The sequence below is a fragment of the Branchiostoma lanceolatum genome, chromosome 1, assembly GCF_035083965.1.
Source record: "Branchiostoma lanceolatum isolate klBraLanc5 chromosome 1, klBraLanc5.hap2, whole genome shotgun sequence".
NCBI classification, from domain to species: domain Eukaryota; kingdom Metazoa; phylum Chordata; class Leptocardii; order Amphioxiformes; family Branchiostomatidae; genus Branchiostoma; species Branchiostoma lanceolatum.
In genome coordinates, this window is record NC_089722.1 from 27,808,933 (window position 1) to 27,827,060 (window position 18,128).

The 18,128-nt window shown below is 42.8% G+C and overlaps 1 protein-coding gene across 1 annotated transcript; it reads left to right on the forward strand.

Annotated features, from left to right (window-relative positions):
- The first annotated feature begins 1,870 nt into the window (after positions 1 to 1,870).
- On the forward strand, positions 1,871 to 17,821 carry LOC136446219 (uncharacterized). The gene is made up of 4 exons (XM_066444539.1): positions 1,871 to 4,192; positions 16,421 to 16,747; positions 17,052 to 17,196; positions 17,595 to 17,821. Exons 1-4 carry the CDS (start codon positions 3,304 to 3,306, stop codon positions 17,743 to 17,745), a joined length of 1,512 nt encoding a protein of 503 aa, XP_066300636.1. The 5' UTR covers positions 1,871 to 3,303; the 3' UTR covers positions 17,746 to 17,821.
- Positions 17,822 to 18,128: the final 307 nt, after the last annotated feature.

Genomic DNA, 18,128 nt, shown 5'->3' on the forward strand with positions numbered 1-18,128 from the left:
GATATTGACACAGAAGCTAAAGATTCTGCAATATTGCGCCATTGGGAAAAGCAGTTTCCACACTCCACTCCGGGAACATGAGTTTCTAGCTTTGGTTAGGGACGTCCTGTGTCTTTCTTTCTATTCGAGGAAAGCCACACCAGAAAAACGTTCAAGAACCAAACAAACATTCATTGATAAGAGCAGTGGTCGATTCCATCGAGAGTGGATCAAAACTATCCGGTCTTACCTTGACTTATACAACCTATACTCACGTACACAACTGCTGTGTTACGCCTTAAGGCAAACAATAATCCTGTATGCAAACAAACGGAATTCGACGTCAACCAGTATATCTATTAAAGTACTGCCGAATACTGAGAAATTCCGTGTGTTGATCTGTGGACTTACGACTCAATCGGCAAGTGGTAAATCAAAAGTAAATACGTGTCTAGATTAATGATCTTGCACACTTAATCCATCTGAAATAATCATGGGAAAGTTATGTACAACCGAATTTTTTCTCTACGGCTGTATTAGTAGTACCAAGCCGGATTAATACGCGGATTGTATCGATAGATATAAATTGTCCAATGGGCTATGACTATCCATTGTAACATATCCTGTAGTCTGTTCATCAGACGTGAGGTGTCGTTTTTATCGTTAGCATCAAGCCTATGGCATATTTACCGCTATGTTACTCTAGCCTCGGATGAAAGTTTGATGTTTGCTATTTCAGACCTTCCGGGCCGATAACAGTTACATATCGGTCGCCAGGCAAATTTGAAAAAAAGAAACAATCTTTTTGAAAATCTTAAAATGAGATTGTCCCACATGTATGTGATAGTGAAGATCTATAGAATCACTTGATTGCTAAACAACCCCGAGGAGTAACACACCAGTATATGTTAGCACGTACTTGCATCTAATGTTACAGCTGTGGCATTATCATGATCAAGCGTACGCGCCGGCGAAAGGACGAAAGATCTTCGAGAGATCCCATTAGATGTGCGAATTTTGCAGTTCTTTTTTCCTGGACCAAATGTAAAAGTCTAATTTGACATTTTTCCTCACGTCGCTGATACATTGGAGATTGTTAACGTTGTCGAAATCACCACGTCAGTTAACATATTTGGTTTAAAGCACCAAACTGCAATTTGTAAAGAAGCCAACAGGAGGCGTGAGAGAGTAGGGACGATTTGTGGTGTGACGCGACATCAAGTAATGCCGGTTGTCTAAATCAAGATGAAACCATCTTGTTACCCCTAACAGACACAAAGGGAGGGATTCTGATACATTCCAGCAAACATTTTCTTTAGGTTGCTCAATATTTGTGTCTATTTCGGCAAAGAGTCCATTCCTTAACCCGAGAGAACGGTTTTTAAGATCATTTAATAGAGTGGAGCTTGCCTCGCCAAGTTTCCTTGTCTACCTGCCAGACATGAATTTCGTACAAGAGGTTTGAGTGAATCCAGCTTGGCAAACGTCTTATATCACGTGAAGTACTACATTTCCAGTAACAGTCTAAACATACCAGTCCCAATAATCGGAACTTTCAATATGTTTTGTTAAATAGAAGTCCTTAGGGGCAGAGTCCGAGACTCAAGAAAGCCCTGATAGTATCTAAATAGATTAAGCTAATCCGAGTTAATCTTGCACTCATGTCTTCTGTAAATCCCGAGGACTTAAGGCATTTCTAAAACTTCCTGTGTGTATTAATATCCAAGGACGTAAAGAATAGAATGCGGTTGTTGGTCCTTGTCACTGTTTCAGATTTATGATGATACATTCCTGTCAAAGAACTTCTCAAAAGATTTATATTTGTAGACAGAACTGTTGAAAACCACAAACGTGGAAACACAGCCAAAATAGTCTACAGAGCTGTGCTATACGCTTTGATAATCGATCCGTCACGGAATTACGGCTTGCGTGCCAAAACTAACCCACCCCCTCCCCGATATCTCCCGATCGGTCCCCACTGAATTTAGTGTCGTCTGATTATCGGTTTGACCGCGGCGGCCACGCTGGGAGAACTCGGGGAAATGACGACCTGGTCCCCGGGTGTAAACAGACCGGTCCGGCGGGGCCAGGTAGGGGGAAGCCCGCGCAAACAATGGCCGGGGTGAACTCTCACGAGACGAGGACGTTACAGGGGGCATGAGGTCGGGAACTCTTCCTTTGATTGGATTTTGTGTAGTCGGTCACTCAGTGCTTGTGCTTACGTGTGGGTTCCGAAAGAAGAAGAGAAGAAGATCCAAGCAGCCTGGACCAAGAGGTATATACTTGAGACGTTCGCAAGAGACGCTGCTATATGTTCTTAGGTTTATTTGCTACCACCAGTTGATGAGTACACACTCACACAGGGGACAATAGAGACAGCACGGAGCCATCCATAACCGGCGCTGGGGATCTTTATTTGCGAGGCCCGCTCTGATCCATAAGAATGTGTGTCGTGTACAGTACGGATCATCGGAACCAGCAGGCGGCGGGCGGGTAGGAGACCGGGGGAGCCCGCTCAACAACGTCTCAGTTTGTCAACTTCGTGTCGTGACCTTTTACGGGAACTCAAGCTGGACACTGGTCATTTTCTCTCAAGTACGTCAGGGGGTGATCTTTTCTTTCTGGTTGGATAATTGACTTCCCGGGTTTGTCTAGGAATGTTCCGGAGACCCACGGAATACATATGGTAAATGTACGACAGAATCCTGCGGACGAACCGTGCCATTTTAACAGATGGCGATAAAGAAGTCGACTGCCACACGTTTAGGAAATGCATATGTTCTAGATCTGTTGTGTAGTTCCGACTACAAGAGAGAACACGCCAGCCATGCTTGATTAGCTGTAATAAGTGCGTGCGGAGGAAGGTTTTTATTTAATCCAACTCTTGTGTTGTTTGATCGGCAGCCGCGTTGTTCTAAAACATACGTCCTTCCGTCAGGCCAGGGCAGGCCAGGCTAGGTCATTACTGACTCGCTGTCTAAGCTTGTTAGCGGCTACAGGCAGCCGCACGAGGTCGTAGTTCACCTTCACGTGAGTGTTTAGGATTAGGAACAGGCCGAAAACGGATGTTGAGTTTGTACTGCGCTCCGAGCCGGAGGGATAATTTGTCTACCCAACCAGGGGTAATGGCCCGTTTTGAGCGGCAAATTTAGCTGTCCAAACAAACATAACGTCTGGGACGCTATCTTCTGATCTCTTCAAATTTGCCCCCAAGCTTCCGCTGTCGACGACAAGTGTCTTACTCGGGTCTACCTCGACTTAAGCTGTGTAGTTTTTTAATAAATAACGTGGACGTACGGGGTAAACGTGGTATGTAAGAACAAGATGCGCATCCTGGCTGTTGTTATGGCTGCTGTTAACGTTCTAGTAGCGGTCAGGAGCGGGAGGGCGTCGGACGATGTTACCGGCGAGTCGTCAGGGCAGGCCACCGGCGCGTGGACGTACTGGGGAGAGACGAGAGGGAACAGACTTTACAGTAGCGAGTCGGAACACAGCTGCGGGTACATGATCGTGGTGCCGCGGGAGGAGTCGCAGACATGCCCGAGCGTCGCGCCCGAGTGGCACGGTGTCTGGTCACGAGACGAGCCCGATAATACTAAGCCGTTAGTGGAAAGTAAAGGTCGGGAACAGCGTGAAGTACAAATGTTCGTCGCCGACGACGAAGCGTTAGAACACGGGGTTATAGAACACAGGCGAAGGCACTCCGGACGGCACGGCCGACATCACGACTACAACGACCGTAGACGAGAACAGCCGAACATCGACGAAGACTTTTCCGACGTCGATGACAGTGACGTCGATGACAGTGACGTCGATGACAGTGACGATGAGGACAGTGACGATGAGGACAGTGAAGCTGATCAATTGCATCCTTCGGCTCACGAATACGAAGAAAACAAGCACGTGTTTTCTGGCAGTGGAGAAAGCGAGCGGATAGATTCGCGTCGGAATGAAGATGTCGTTGATAGTCTAAGGCAAGAACGCCAACTTCGTGTGAACCGGACTTTGCGTGTTCTCATCTTAGAAAACGAACTCCTCAAGGAGAGAATCCACGCAAAAGCTTTAGAGATGCAGTTACTAGACGGGAGACTACAGGCGGAGTTTCACCGGGACGAGAAGCATATCCCGACGGGTGAACAAGGGGATGGCTCCCGAGCGGGAAGGTGGGAAAGATACGCTGGTCCACAGGAGGCCCGCGGTCGGACCAAGAAAGGTACGTGATGTCAGTCATCTTATGTCTTCTCCAAGCAGATATTGAAAGGACAAACCCTGGGGTTTCTGACTTAAAAGATTTATCGCTAATTTCATTGTTGTAGATCTGAAAACAGGGCTGTCAGAAACGTTACGGCCTGCCCTTTAGAGCCTACAACTTACCCTTTCTATCTGTGAAGACGTTAAGCCGGTCGCGCTGTGTAGACTGCATTTGTTCTTTCGGATGGGGATGTAAAGCCGGTCGCCTCGTGCATGGTAGCCTGGAATCCAAACCTATTATAGCTCGGAGATGAGACTCGGGTGGAGACTCGGGAGCTATGATAGGTTTGGATTCCAGGCTACGTGCATGGGGGATCGAGATTCAGGCCATTCATATACGATCCATTTTTTTCTATGCAATAATACTTTTTTTTTCAATGCCATTGACGTATGTTGGAGGGCCACGCCCACTTTTAGGAAAAATGCGACGCCTCTTGCAAAAATACAAAATAAGATTTATGATTGACATGTATCATAGTAATTAGTAAGTGACAGTTGAACGTCCTGCGAGCCAAACACAATAAGCTCAAAATTGATAAACGCACATATATGTGCATGGTATAAAACGTGTAAAGAAAACATCGCTGCCGTTGATATTTTGTCATACGCTAATATAAGAAAATGAAAATGAATTTTGCTGGCGCAGTTTAGAGATAATTTTAGTAAGCTCATAGCCGCAACAAGAAGGCTATGAACCTGATTGGTTTGAATATGTGTCCATTCGGAGTGGTGGCCAGAGCAGGACTATAGTTATCGTCAGCTGCACTTCGTCCGAAGGAAGTTATTTTAAGTTCCAAGCATAAATATTTACAGCACTCTGCAACATGTCACCTGTAAACTGTTTAGTGTTCGGTACAGACGGATCAATTAACGCGCCGGGGGAATCGGGCGAAAGGAAGCCATCTTTCAACACCACACCAAACACTGATTAGGATTCTTGTGTTTTCTACAAATTAGACACGTTTTTCTGTTTACGTTTCGATAAGTTGGCATACATGTACATTCTGTGTATCAGTTTAGCAGTACACACCAAGTTATGATAAGGAATGAAATATGTAGGTCGCCGTTATATCTCCTTTTAGACCCTTTTAGGCTGAAGCGTCGACCGTAGAGCTTGACCAAAAAGCTCATTAGTAGTTCAAACGGAGTTTAGTGATGAAGAAGTGTACTTTGTAAGTTTTGTGTGCTCTGTTGTTTTTCAAGTGATACTTTAACATTTAGGGTTACATCTAATGTATACTATAAGGTCATAGGTCATACAAATCAATTTTGGTCCCCCAACGGTTGTTCAACGGTCTCCATACAATGGGAAAGTGGCCATCTTATGAAAATTGTCTGTCATCACGTACGAATACTTACTGGAGATGGGTTATGGGGTCGAACAGTTTCTGGTAACAATTTAAGAATTTCTACGCACCAGTAGCAAATGAAGTTGAGACTGCTTCCGTTGTGAAGATACTTTGACTGTTTTATATTACTCTGGCACGGAAGGTGTCAGTACGAAATGACATTGGAAAGGATCCCAGATTGTCGATTTTCTAAAGGCAGGTGGTGTACATATATATCCGTCGAGGAAGTTGGTAATGAGTTCTGAATTCGTCTTGAATCAAATTTGATGGAAAAAATATTATGTATATACGCCAAAAATAGTTACTCAAGCAACTGGATAAAATTTTGAAACAGTCAGACGTTTCAGACAGCATCCGCTACCTCTCGTCAGTGACTAAAGAAAGATCTGGCAGAACTAGGTTTGACCTAGTTGCTATGCTGTCTGAAACGTCTGACTGTTTCAAAATTTTTATCTAGTTGCTTGAGTAACTATTTTTGGCGTATCTTATTACCTGGATCCATGGATGTCTAACATACATCAACGTATTATGTATATACCTTACTGTAGAGCGACTAGGGCAAGCCCAGGCGGAATCTTCCTTTACAGACAGCAGATTACAAGCAGATGGGTGAAATTGTTGTAATAATCACTAGCCAGCTGACATCTTGCGGCTTGTTTTTGTAAGAAAACGGAATGTTCTAAACTAAGGGCCTTGTCACGCGAAGAGTCTATTGAACTAGAATGGCCTGTATAGATTCGTCAGGTACATGTGTGATATGAATATGACGGAGGAAGGGCCACAGCAAGACTTTAGCTTTGTCTGTTTGTCTAAGACGCCACAGTTAAAAGTCATATCTTGAAAATATTTTTTCAACCTTCAAATAACGAAAATACTGTTATTGAAAATTTAAGAATATATATATACAGTCATCCGCATCCATAGTGACCACTCAAGGGACTGGAAGATATGGACACAGTGGACAGGTGGTCATTTCAGACAGGGACAATGGGTAGATGAAAATCTAAGGAGCCACCAAAAATGACAATGGCCAGATGGTCTTAAAATCGGTGTCACCCTGTCAATGACCTTCGGCCGAGTATCAAAATCGTTTGGCGAGATGCTTGCCTGTTGTTTCACGCCGGTTCAAAGGGTTGCTGTTCTTTTTCAGTTTTAAGTACCCTTTAGTTGGGAATGTATGCGTTGTTGCGGTATCTTGTACCACTAGACAGGGACACGTTGCCGCTTTGTACTTTGACTTTCGTCCTAAACCCGTGTCTATAATTTTCTCCAGACGTATGTTTTAACGTTCTGTGCGGATCACAAGCCTTTGATGTTGTCCTTAAGTCGGCAGTGACCCGGCATGTATGTGGTTAACATTCACTTACTAATAGGTCCCCTTTCCACCGTGGATAGAGACGGCAGAGCGACCACATTTGGATTAATTGTGTGATCTATCACATTGGATATGATGTAAAAGTATGTTTTGAAAGACAACAACACAAAACGCACAAACTACACATCTTGAAGAATTGAGTTCGTTTGAACAAGGAAGTTATCACTATATCCTCCTTGGTTTGAATTACTAATGCTATTTTGGTCGCTCAAATGTCGCCGCCCCAATATGATAGAAAGGTGGTATTACTGTTTTTTTTTCGAGCAACCTCATTGGAAAGATAGTAGACTGTACGAGCAAGTCTTATATTTCACAGAGAGCTTCGATAACTCTACCTTTGAAGTTTTAAAGGTTAATGTTCCGCCTAGGCTTAAACCAATCATTATCAAGATTTGCGCTAATGACGTTATAATGAAAACCTTTCAACTTCCAAAAGTGATAGTATGCCTTGTCCTGGTGTTTGTAAAGACATATATTACCCACACAGCCGATTACTGTGTTTGTATAAGGATAACTGTAACCTATTGTTTGTACACACTCCCTTCTAATCCTGTCCTGTACAGTCAACCTTCATCATATCATCAACTCTTGTCTTTTTCGCGACGCTTCAGGGGCGAATGCATTTTTTATCGGTGCCACCAAATACCTGCGATGGTGAAATTAGTTGTATCGAAATAATCTAGAACTCATAGTGCAATTCTTTAGCGGAAACAGTAAAGCGACGTACTTTCCAGGCCGTTTGGAACCCTCTTTCCATATATAACGATCACCCATTTCCAATGCCAATATATATGTCACAGTAGAGATGGCGATTCAGGACAATCGGCGATTGTCCTAGGACAGATCGCGATCGCCGTTTGTCCTAGGACAGACTGCGATCGCGATCTGTCCTTGGACAATCGCCGATTCTACTAGTAGAGATGGCGATCGCAATCTGTCCTAGGACAAACGGCGATTCTACTTGAACAAATTCTGCGATCGCGATTTGTCCTAGGACAATCGCCGATTCTACTAGTAGAGATTGCGATCGCAATCTGTCCTAGGACAAATGGCGATTCTACTTGAACAAATTCTGATTATATGGAAATGCTTTGGAAAATAGAATAAATCATTGCATTACATTTCAATCATGTTTAACATGCTACCTACATTTCACAATTATTAACTATTTCAGGTGAATTAGTTCATATTTCATGATGGATAAATTTCATGTGAGTATGTTTTCTGATAAAGTAATTTCTGCTAAAGCCGAGTGACAAAATTTTAATAACGTGTGAAAGATATCAGTTGGAAGACGGTGATCCAACAATGTTTCGAAGGAAAATTTTGAGGTGTCAACATAATACTGTGCTCAGTTTCACACCTATTGAATTCACAACCTTAGGAGAACAATAACAATTGTAAAGTGATAAAACAGGTGTCAAAATATCAATCTCAGTTTCAAGATACTACAGTTTCACACCTATATCATTTCACAGTCAGACATATACTGAATGATTTTACAACTTAGGCAGAACAATAAAAATTAGAGGGTGATCAAACATTTTTGCTGTATATTGCTGTTTCCTTTATCTTAGCATCAATTGAGTTTGTAAATACTAAATCAGAGTTTGTAAATATTAAATAAAATCATGGTTTATAAAAAAATATTGCTGTTTCCGTAATATCTTAGCATCATTAAGTTTGGATCGCCGTTTGTCCTAGGACAGATTGCGATCGCAATCTCTACTAGTAGAATCGGCGATTGTCCTAGGACAGATCGCGATCGCAGTCTGTCCTAGGACAAACGGCGATCGCGATCTGTCCTAGGACAATCGCCGATTGTCCTGAATCGCCATCTCTACTGTGACATATATATGTGCGTAACGCATTATATACATGCCTGTCCTCCTCTATATCGAACTTTCTCTCAATGGATAAAAGGACCAACTATATCTATATACATACGGTAATCTCCGCATTGTAGATATAGGACAGTGTAGAAGAAACTTAAAAGGTATTTAGTTTCATCCGATACTACACAGATCCTTTGTAGTGTAAATTCTTTAAAAATACTTCAAAAGTCATTAAAAGTAAGAGTATTTGTCATGCGTTGTATCTATCTAAGACCATTGTTGAGCAGTAATGTTCTGAAGTATTATAAAGCGTCAGGCTTTAGTCTTAGGCGTCACACCTCTGTACGTAAAAGAACCCAGCGCACTTATCGAAGTGACTCGGTGCGTTTGGCTGAAATAGCCAGCTGTAGCGATGCCACATTGTACTTCTACTAACTTTACAAAAACAAGACATCGTACTTCACCTCTTTTGAGGATGGCTGCGCGCTTTACCTTTGTATCATAATTGATGGTTTTGTATCCCATTATGTACATGCACGATTCATCCCCGTCCAGCTTGTCAGATGCTGTTAGTGTTATCAGTAACAGAGTAGCTGTTGACATGCCGACACTGGGCGGGTGGAGCAGTGATAACAGGGGCCAGATGCACGACCCCTCCCCCTCTCAGTTAGAATCACTCCCTCTCCTGATTGTATGTGGCTCTCCCCCAAACGTGTGCGTTCTATCACCCCAAATATAGCATCTCAACAGAAGGGCAAAGTTCCTACACAAGGCGAAGCAAGCTCTCTTACTCCCTCTTCTCGGGTGACCCCTATTAGCCTTGAACATTCCCTCTCACAATCCCATCCACCCGAAAGCTTCCTGGCCCCGGCCCTATCAAAGAACCTGTTACAAATACTTCAGACGGGTACTTGATAGGACAACGGTTATCTGGAACCCTGGGCACATACACCAAAGCGGCTTCGCGGCCCCTGGTCCAACTAAATATCCCCAAGGAAAGTTTACCTCAGTCTCCTTGGGGATGATTTCAGGCAGGGAAAATCAACGCAGGGTATGCGTTAGTTGGCCAGGCGGGGATAGAAACTTACAGTACCGAGGAAACCCAGCCTGTAGCCCTTGGAGAAACTGGTGACTGGGGTTGGAGCAATGGGCACTGGACAAATATGGATTGATGCAGGCTATATGGAACCCATACCTCAGAGATAGTACATTAGTTCACTTCTGGCAGACAAAACACCCAAAAAGAGACTTCTGTACGTCTTCAAATCTAAACCAGTTCTAGTATTCTTATCCACATCTTCCTCGGCAAATAGCAAGATACAGGTTCCTAGCCACGGAAGGCTACAAGCAAAGAACCGATAGTCTAGACTCAGCCAGGAGTTTAAGAAATACTATATCTATTGTACAGACTCAAACAGAGTAGCCTGACTGGTCGACTATGAATGTAGTCTATGTCTGTTCATTGTCATGATAAGGACCCGTTATATTGAGGGTCAAGGGCAACGCTAGACTACGACACGAACCCTTCAAATAGGAAGGACACTCCAGAACCTTGACTGTTTAATCTAATTACTATCAAATTCCGCGGATCAATTATCCAGGGGCCAGAGGTTCGAACCCCAGCTCAGGCGTTGTGAGGGTTGCTTTCTTTGTTTCGGATTGGGACGTAAAGCCGGCGGCCCCGTATAGGGAAGATATTCAGATGGTAACCTTGGGCGTCAAACCTCTGCTCGTAAAAGAACCCAACACACTTATCGGGAAGAGTAGGGATGACCCGGTGTGCTGAAAACGCGAGCCATAGCGTACCCTCATTAATTACCTCAGATATCGAAAAATCATCACGCTTCGTCTAAAGCATTGCGAGAGAACTAGACTATCAACTCCCATGTGTTTCCAATCCTTTGATGACGCGCGGGACCTATCAAGTCAGACAGGACGCACACGAGTGGTCCATTTCCCTACAACAAGGATCCCACACCCGCAAACATGGCGGCTAACCCGGAACAGACAACCACCTGCGGAGCGCTGACCCCAGACAGATGACTTCGTGGAATTGAAAAGTCAGGACAAAATATACGCTGGCAGAATATCACATTCCGGTAAAGAAACTTAACTAGATTTCTGAGGAGGTGACCCCCTCTCTACTCTCCAAGCAGAGGAGTGGTTCTGGCAGGTTTTTGACGTGTTTGTAGGCGTTTTTGTCGGACTTTCTACTTTGTCCTTTTTTTTCTCTATAAACCTGCCGGAACCCATCCCCTGCTTGGAGAGTATCCCCTCTCTTCATTTGAGAAGGTTGTTTTCTTGAACGGCTGTTGGCCATCTAAGGAAATCGTTAGCCTGACGGCTATTGATTTGTATTACAACTAAACCTACTGGGCCCTACAGTTCACATAATACATAATACGTTGGCTGTTTTGTGACGGAGATGTCGAAATTCTAGAGAAAATCTGATTATCTTATTCCTTGTTTTTGTTCTTCTCTTCTCAAAGGGTTCATTCTCACATATTGGCGAACACAAGAACCCTCAGCGCGTATTGGTAGCCAGGTCAACCCCTTCAAGCTTTCTTAGAAATATCAAGGACGTCATAGCCACATGAAAGACAACTGTAAGGTCTTTATTAGCTATAGGTCGTCAGAATCTTTCGGCAAGGATGATTTCTTCCCTTTCCGTTTTTAGTATCTTTACCCCCATTGCTGCCTTGGGGACTGAATCAGCTGCAAGAAGATATCGGTTCGACCCGGTTGGGGCTTGATTTGGTGTTTTTTGTGGCCTTTTCTGCGTTTCTGCGTCTAAGCTTTGTAGAGGGAGGCCAGACGAACAGAACTGTAACGTTAGAGACAGAAACACAGAGACACGGAGCTAGAAAATTGCAACAAAAGACACAAAACAAGCGCGACAGACATATCTTCCTTGCGAGTAGGGTCGTGTATTTCGGGGATTTCTCACGGCACTCGGCAGACTGCCTGATTATAGCATGTCAAGCGATAAAAAATGGTCCTTCGCGTTCCTCCATTTACAAAGGCGCCCTCTTGAAGATCGCCGACCTGTGATTAAGGTGTTTTTTTTTCAAATATTTCTTTCTTATCAATTGTGTTCATCTGACATGATACAACATGTGTCATTGTATGTAATAAAATCGACAATCAAGTACTTGTTTTTACGATGAAATATTGAAAGGAAAGACGTTAAAACGAGACAATTGTGCGTAGAATTACCTTTGGAATGAGACAGTTAAATGAAGAAGGCAAAAGACAGGAAAGAGTTCTAGAAAATGAAGAAACTAAACATTGGAGAGATCTAGGGACGACAAGGGGTGGAAAACAAAAAAGTTAAAGAAAGAGACAAGAAGGTCGGGAAAATGAGAGGAATGGGAATGAAAGAAAAGAAGAAAGACGTCCAAGATGGATACGTCTAAAGGTCCTTTTTGTCCCCACAGTACGCAGGCATCTGTTGCTCGGTTGTACCGTCCCGACCGGAGAGAATCCATCCGCCCGGCTCTCTCTGTCAGCTGTGCCTCTTCTCAAACACCCTCCTTTGTCATACTGCCCGGCTTAGGTCAATAGTTTTGCCCGCAGTTTGCGGACAATTTCACCATGTAATGGCCGAGCAACGACCCTGGTGAATACAGCTGATTATACACGGGGTGTTCCCGGTGCCAGGCGCACTGTTATGTACAGACAGGAACTGCCTAAGCCCTTTCAGGAATGAATGATGCTGTCAAAGTGAAGGGTTATTGTTGGGGTCCAAGGGCCGTCTGTCACAGGTTACAAACACGGGCTGCTACAGGAGAATGGGTCTGTTATGTATCGAAGTCAAGGGGACAAGACAAGTAGCTTCTCAACTTGTAAAGGCGTTTTTCTTGTCGGTCTGTCGGCTGTGTATTTCTCTGTATCCTCAGAGTCCTCTTAATTGTAGTACTCAGTAGTAGGAGGTATGGTTTTGCGTGGTATTATGAAGAAAGTTAGAGGAAATTGAATAACAAGAAGACTGTAGCAGTTATACGTGAAACTTTAATAGGGAACGGGCGAGACGTTTCTCTCGTGAAAAATCTTTGTGTAGTATATTTATAACGTATATTATTATCAGATCGTGAAAGATAAAATCATTATAATTTAGAGGAAATATCATGACATGAAATCGTAAAAGAACAATCATAGATTCCATCAAGGATTCCAATAAATACTGCAGAAAATTTTGTCGGTTTTGGCGGGAAAATTCTGATAATGCATTCATATTATTCCTCGCGTGTTATCTGATAGTATCGGATACAACATCGACAGTAGCGCCAGTATTTATATTGTATCAGTGAAGGGACTCAACGGAGGCCGTACTGTTTTTTTCCAAAGATTCTCTTTTTCTACTTAAAATACTTGTTAATTCATTGTAAATAGTTGAGTTGATACTTTGAAGGGTTTAACATACTATCGTGGAATTAGGGGATACTTCAACGATGCTATGATTTCCAGTAGTGCTTTGTACGTTATCTATGTTATCGCTAAAGATTAGCGCCAAGGATATCTCTCCAATCTTCTTCCTGTGCGCCCTTGTGAAACACTTTGCTGACTCCTTTGTGACAGAAAATGTATCGGGCGTGAAGAGAAGTTAACACGATTCTCAAGGGTCGCGAGGAATCGGCGACCCGCAAAAATGAACCGCCAAAAATTTACAGGTAGAACAACAATTTTGAAAACAGGTGCAACCGTTTATTTAAACCCTTTCAAAGACGATTTCAAACCCCCAGATAGATCTAATTGTAGTAACTACGTTGGAAAGTATCGAAATACATAAATAGGGATATGGTATCATCTTGTGAAAAAGAAGGACCCACTATTGCATCAGTGATGACAAGCATGTCGCTAACTCCGGACCTAAACTCTCGGTTCCAGGGTCATGAGTCTGATTATCCTGGGGCAGAGATGTAATTGATAGGTGAAAGTAATAATCTACCGGTGGCAAAAAACTATTGTCGTCTATTATTACACATGATGAGGAACAGTGGGGGGAAACGTGACGACTTGAACCACGGGAGTTAGTTTGTCAATGTTTCTTTGCTCAACGCACCGCAACGGAATGTTGGATCCAAACCTGCGGCTAGTGTTACCCACAAGTTACTCTTCGCCAACTCAAGCTTTATATTGTCTTCCAGAATTATAATTTGGAGACGACATAGTTTGAGACTTAAGTCACGAAACGAACAGCTGTAACGGCTTCAAAGCGTATAATTATCCCCATACCGGAATCTAAAATCTCCTTGCTTTCTTTCTGACCTCGGCCCAATGTCACAAAGTCGACAGATAGTTTGTAACCCGCGCACGCAAATGTCACGCTATTTATTTGCAGTTGAATATTTTCTTTACAGAAAGTTCAGGAAATCTTTTGCTAAGAGTGTTGAGGGCCTATTACTGTAAACCAGATTTAACAACATGTATCAAATTCCGCAGGATTCCTTTCTTCTCCATTGGGGAAATAATAAGGCCACCCTGTGTATAAGCCGAAGGACAAAAGACAGTCATTACGTTGGAATCTTCCCTGTAATTGCGAGAGGACGGGGCGTCTGTTTTTCGTATAACACTGGAGTGACGTTTTTCCCTTGTCGGAAGCGGTAATAGTAAGACTTGTTAACACACCTGTGAAGAAGGTGTATGCACAACAGGGTTCCGGGACGGTACAGTAATGTTAGAGGATCCCTTATACATCAGGGTCGTTCCTTTGAAAATTATGGAGGGGTTGGGGCGATTATGTATTTTTTTTTACTTATCTGATTATTTTATCTATTGATTTGTATCAGGCAAGTGGACACTATCACTTGAACAGGCACTATTACAAAAATAGGTTATGCTAATAAACTAAAACGAAGTGTTTATAAGCTGTATATACACATACAATATGACATAGGCCGAATTCACACCATGCCCTACAACATCGACCATGGCTAAACATTCCTATTTGATATGTATACACAAGGTATATATATAAAAGGGAGAGAGGGAATAAAGAAATGTTATACCCACCCCTTCTCGATCTAAAAATGGAATCGGCCCGAGATAAGAACAAGATAAACACATTGTTGACGGATGTAGCGAAGTGTCAGTATTTCTCACGGGAAAGGTAGGCAGGAAGAGCTTATAGCTTCAGTTCGAATTCTTTTCTAATAATAACTAAAACCAAGGAGGTCTCCATATAACCGCCTTGCTACGACATTCTGTGAAACATGTAGACGTAACGTAAGGCTTTCCTGACGTTATTAGCTTCACCTATATAGCAGAAAAATTAATACAAGAATCAAACAACCTAAAAATGAATGAGAAAGAACTGACAAAAAAATAATATTTTGCTTAATATAACGTTAACCAGGGATGTGTAAGAAATATTTATTACTATATTGATGTAACTGATGTGACAATAATATGACCACTTCATCAGCTAAAAAGTCGAAAATTCCATGTACAGATATTCAAGTCGAGGTACTCGTAACCCAAGCAACTTAAGTTAACGGGGGGTGCCCAACCATCGGACGTTTTTTTACGCGCTGGAACTCACGGCGCTCCATTGCTGGTTGCCAGAGAGTGGTCAGGTTTTAATGAATGAATTTTGAACACATTCATCTAAAGACCATACTTGGACAAGAAATGTATTCATACTGTTCATGGGCCTTTCATGCTCCGCGTTACATGCGAAAGACGCTGTGAGACATTTTCACGAATGTACCTTCTGATTTAGTGCTACGCCAGATAGTGTGCCTAACTTAGTACGCTTTGGTAATTTTGCTCTCTTCGGAAGTTGGTGATGAAGTTAGGGAAATGTAAATAAGGCTTGAAGTCTGCTATATTCTAGGTTTCTTTTGACCGGAAAATTTTGACTGTGTGCACTTCTAACGTCATGTGAGAAGGGCTATATCTAGCGCATCCCAGCTCATGTTCCCACGGGAAATAGGCTACTACGCGGCCCGACGTACGTATTGAATGCGGCCCGACTTACGAAATCATTACGAAAAAATGACACCGCTTACATCAACAATACTCCGTCTACTTATTGGGAAACATCTTCGCCATCTCTGTATTCAGTTTCCTTTTCATAGACGGTACCAATCACATGTTAGAGCGTAACAAAACTGTGCGTTGAATCGTCCCGCCACCATCGCGGCCCCAAAAAATGGCGGGAAAACAACGTCGTCAGACGACAGCAATGTTTACGTTGTTTTTCTTTGGTCGGTTTTCTTCTCAACAAACACTTAAAGACCCAAATTTTAAGTGTTTTATGAAATTATTTTTCTTATGTGTATGATAGCTGTGTGACTTATGTATCTGCTTGGCACATGTCGTATATTTAGGTGCCGGGCCGTCTAGCTACGCAGTGACCCTCTACTCAGCGTTGCCATCATTATTGTCAAAATACTACTTTTCGACAAAACAAGAAATAAATATATACACATATGTTTTGAATGTAAATAACAATTATGTGCATGAACTTGGGTTATTTACCTTCCTTATCAGCATAGTCATTGGACACAAACACGGCGTACTTATGCAAAATAAGATCAGTAAAAAATCCGTGCGATGTTCGGGCGCGTGCGAGGTTCGGGCGGCCCCCGTTATATCATAATCTAAATGACATTTTATTTTACCCATAGAACCGTTGTGGCAGAAGGACACTGTTGGCGTACTGTGGACCGGGGCCAAGGCAGAGCGACTCAGCAACACCATCTTTCGACAGCGGGCGGAAATACAGGCTAAACAGTCGAAGATCTCAAAACAACAGGAGAAGTTGTCCAACATGATACAGGAGGCTGTGACGCAGGCGCAGTTACTGGCCCACAGTGACGTGTGTAATGAGTGCACCAATACCGAGTACTGTCACATCATGCGTGATGACGCGGCCTGCGTGCCGTGCAGCGTATGTCCCAAGGGTTACGTCACCAAATCACGGTGCACACAAACGGCTGACGTCATTTGCAGAGGTAAGATTATAAGGGACGCGTGTTTAATAAGTTTTAGTTTCAAAGACAGCAAGCGTTTGCGTCAAGACACAAAAGTATAGAATTCGTTAATACATAAACTTTCACAGTTGGATTGGTTTTTCTTCTACAAAAGAAATCACATATATCCAAACTATTAAAACACCTTTAGTTGTTCGCCAAACATCATATATCTGCTCGGACATTATGTTCTTATGTTTGAATTCGTATATGATATGTGCATGGACATATGGTGCCATGCTTTATTCATACGTCATGTCAGACACATTTTTTTTCTATATTTCAGATGAAGATGAGTGCACGACCCGTCCCCCTGTCTGCCCGTCTCACACCATGTGTCTGAACCTACCCGGTTCTTTCCTCTGTGTGGCGCCGATAAAATTGTGTCCTAGTGGAAACTTCTTCAACACACAGACTCAAACATGTCAAAGGTGATTATTCATTTGCAGGTACATGCCTGACGGCTTATTATAATCAAGCAAACAAAAGTAAACAAAATACTTTCTTCTTCATACGTTCCAGAGAGGCAAACTAAACACAGAAAGAAAAGCTCATTTCTACCTCAGCTATTGGAGGGTTTAAGGTCTTTTCTGTAGGCAGTTGAATACAAAATGTCCATCGTTTTTGTAGATAAACGGGCTGGATGATTTTAGGATTTTTTTTACCTGTAAATTGGCAAGAATTGAAAAGCTTGGAGACATTTCAAAAACTTTATGTTAGAACCTGTTTCTTTCGAAATTATTAGTATATGAGAACATTGACAAATAAATGTTATTTCATATCACACTAACTTTCTTTCTCATGCTGCCCTTTATGTTTTTGTCGCTAGGTGTCGCCGCTGTGTGGGTGCCAGTGGACCGATCGTACCTTGCACCAGCACAACCGATGTCTTGTGTTCTCCGCCGGTACTCAGCCGGCTGTCTGCCACCTGGCAAGGCACGACAGAAATCCCTCCGCCCAGAATGCTCAGGCAAGTGTAAATTTAAGCCTAAGGCTATTGGCAGGATCATCCTGTCAGCAGTGGAAAAATCTGCATTGCTGGCAGGATCATCCTGTCAGCAGTGCAATTTTTCTACTACGGACAGGATCATCCTGTCAGTACTAGTAGCCACTTCCTAAATTTAACCATCATACGTACGTTTGGGTACTGTTACTTGTATCCAGCACGACCTGATAGTGTCTGAAAATTTGTTTCAATGATCTGTGAACGTCAGTTAATGCCACAACAAATGCAGAAAAAAGAACAGGTTGTTGGTTTAACTTACAAAGATATACTGTTAACATCGCGTATCTGAATGATTTATCTGAATGATTTAAAATGCTCTATATCTAACACTGGAGCACAAAGTCCAAGTGGACCCCA

Excerpts from the sequence above, each read along its gene's own strand:
- LOC136446219 (XM_066444539.1), top strand. The coding sequence starts at position 3,304 with ATGCGCATCCTGGCTGTTGTTATGGCTGCTGTTAACGTTCTAGTAGCG. Across the intron at positions 16,748-17,051 it reads GGCTGACGTCATTTGCAGAG|ATGAAGATGAGTGCACGACC; the intron begins GTAAGATTATAA and ends TCTATATTTCAG. Across the intron at positions 17,197-17,594 it reads CAGACTCAAACATGTCAAAG|GTGTCGCCGCTGTGTGGGTG; the intron begins GTGATTATTCAT and ends TTTTGTCGCTAG.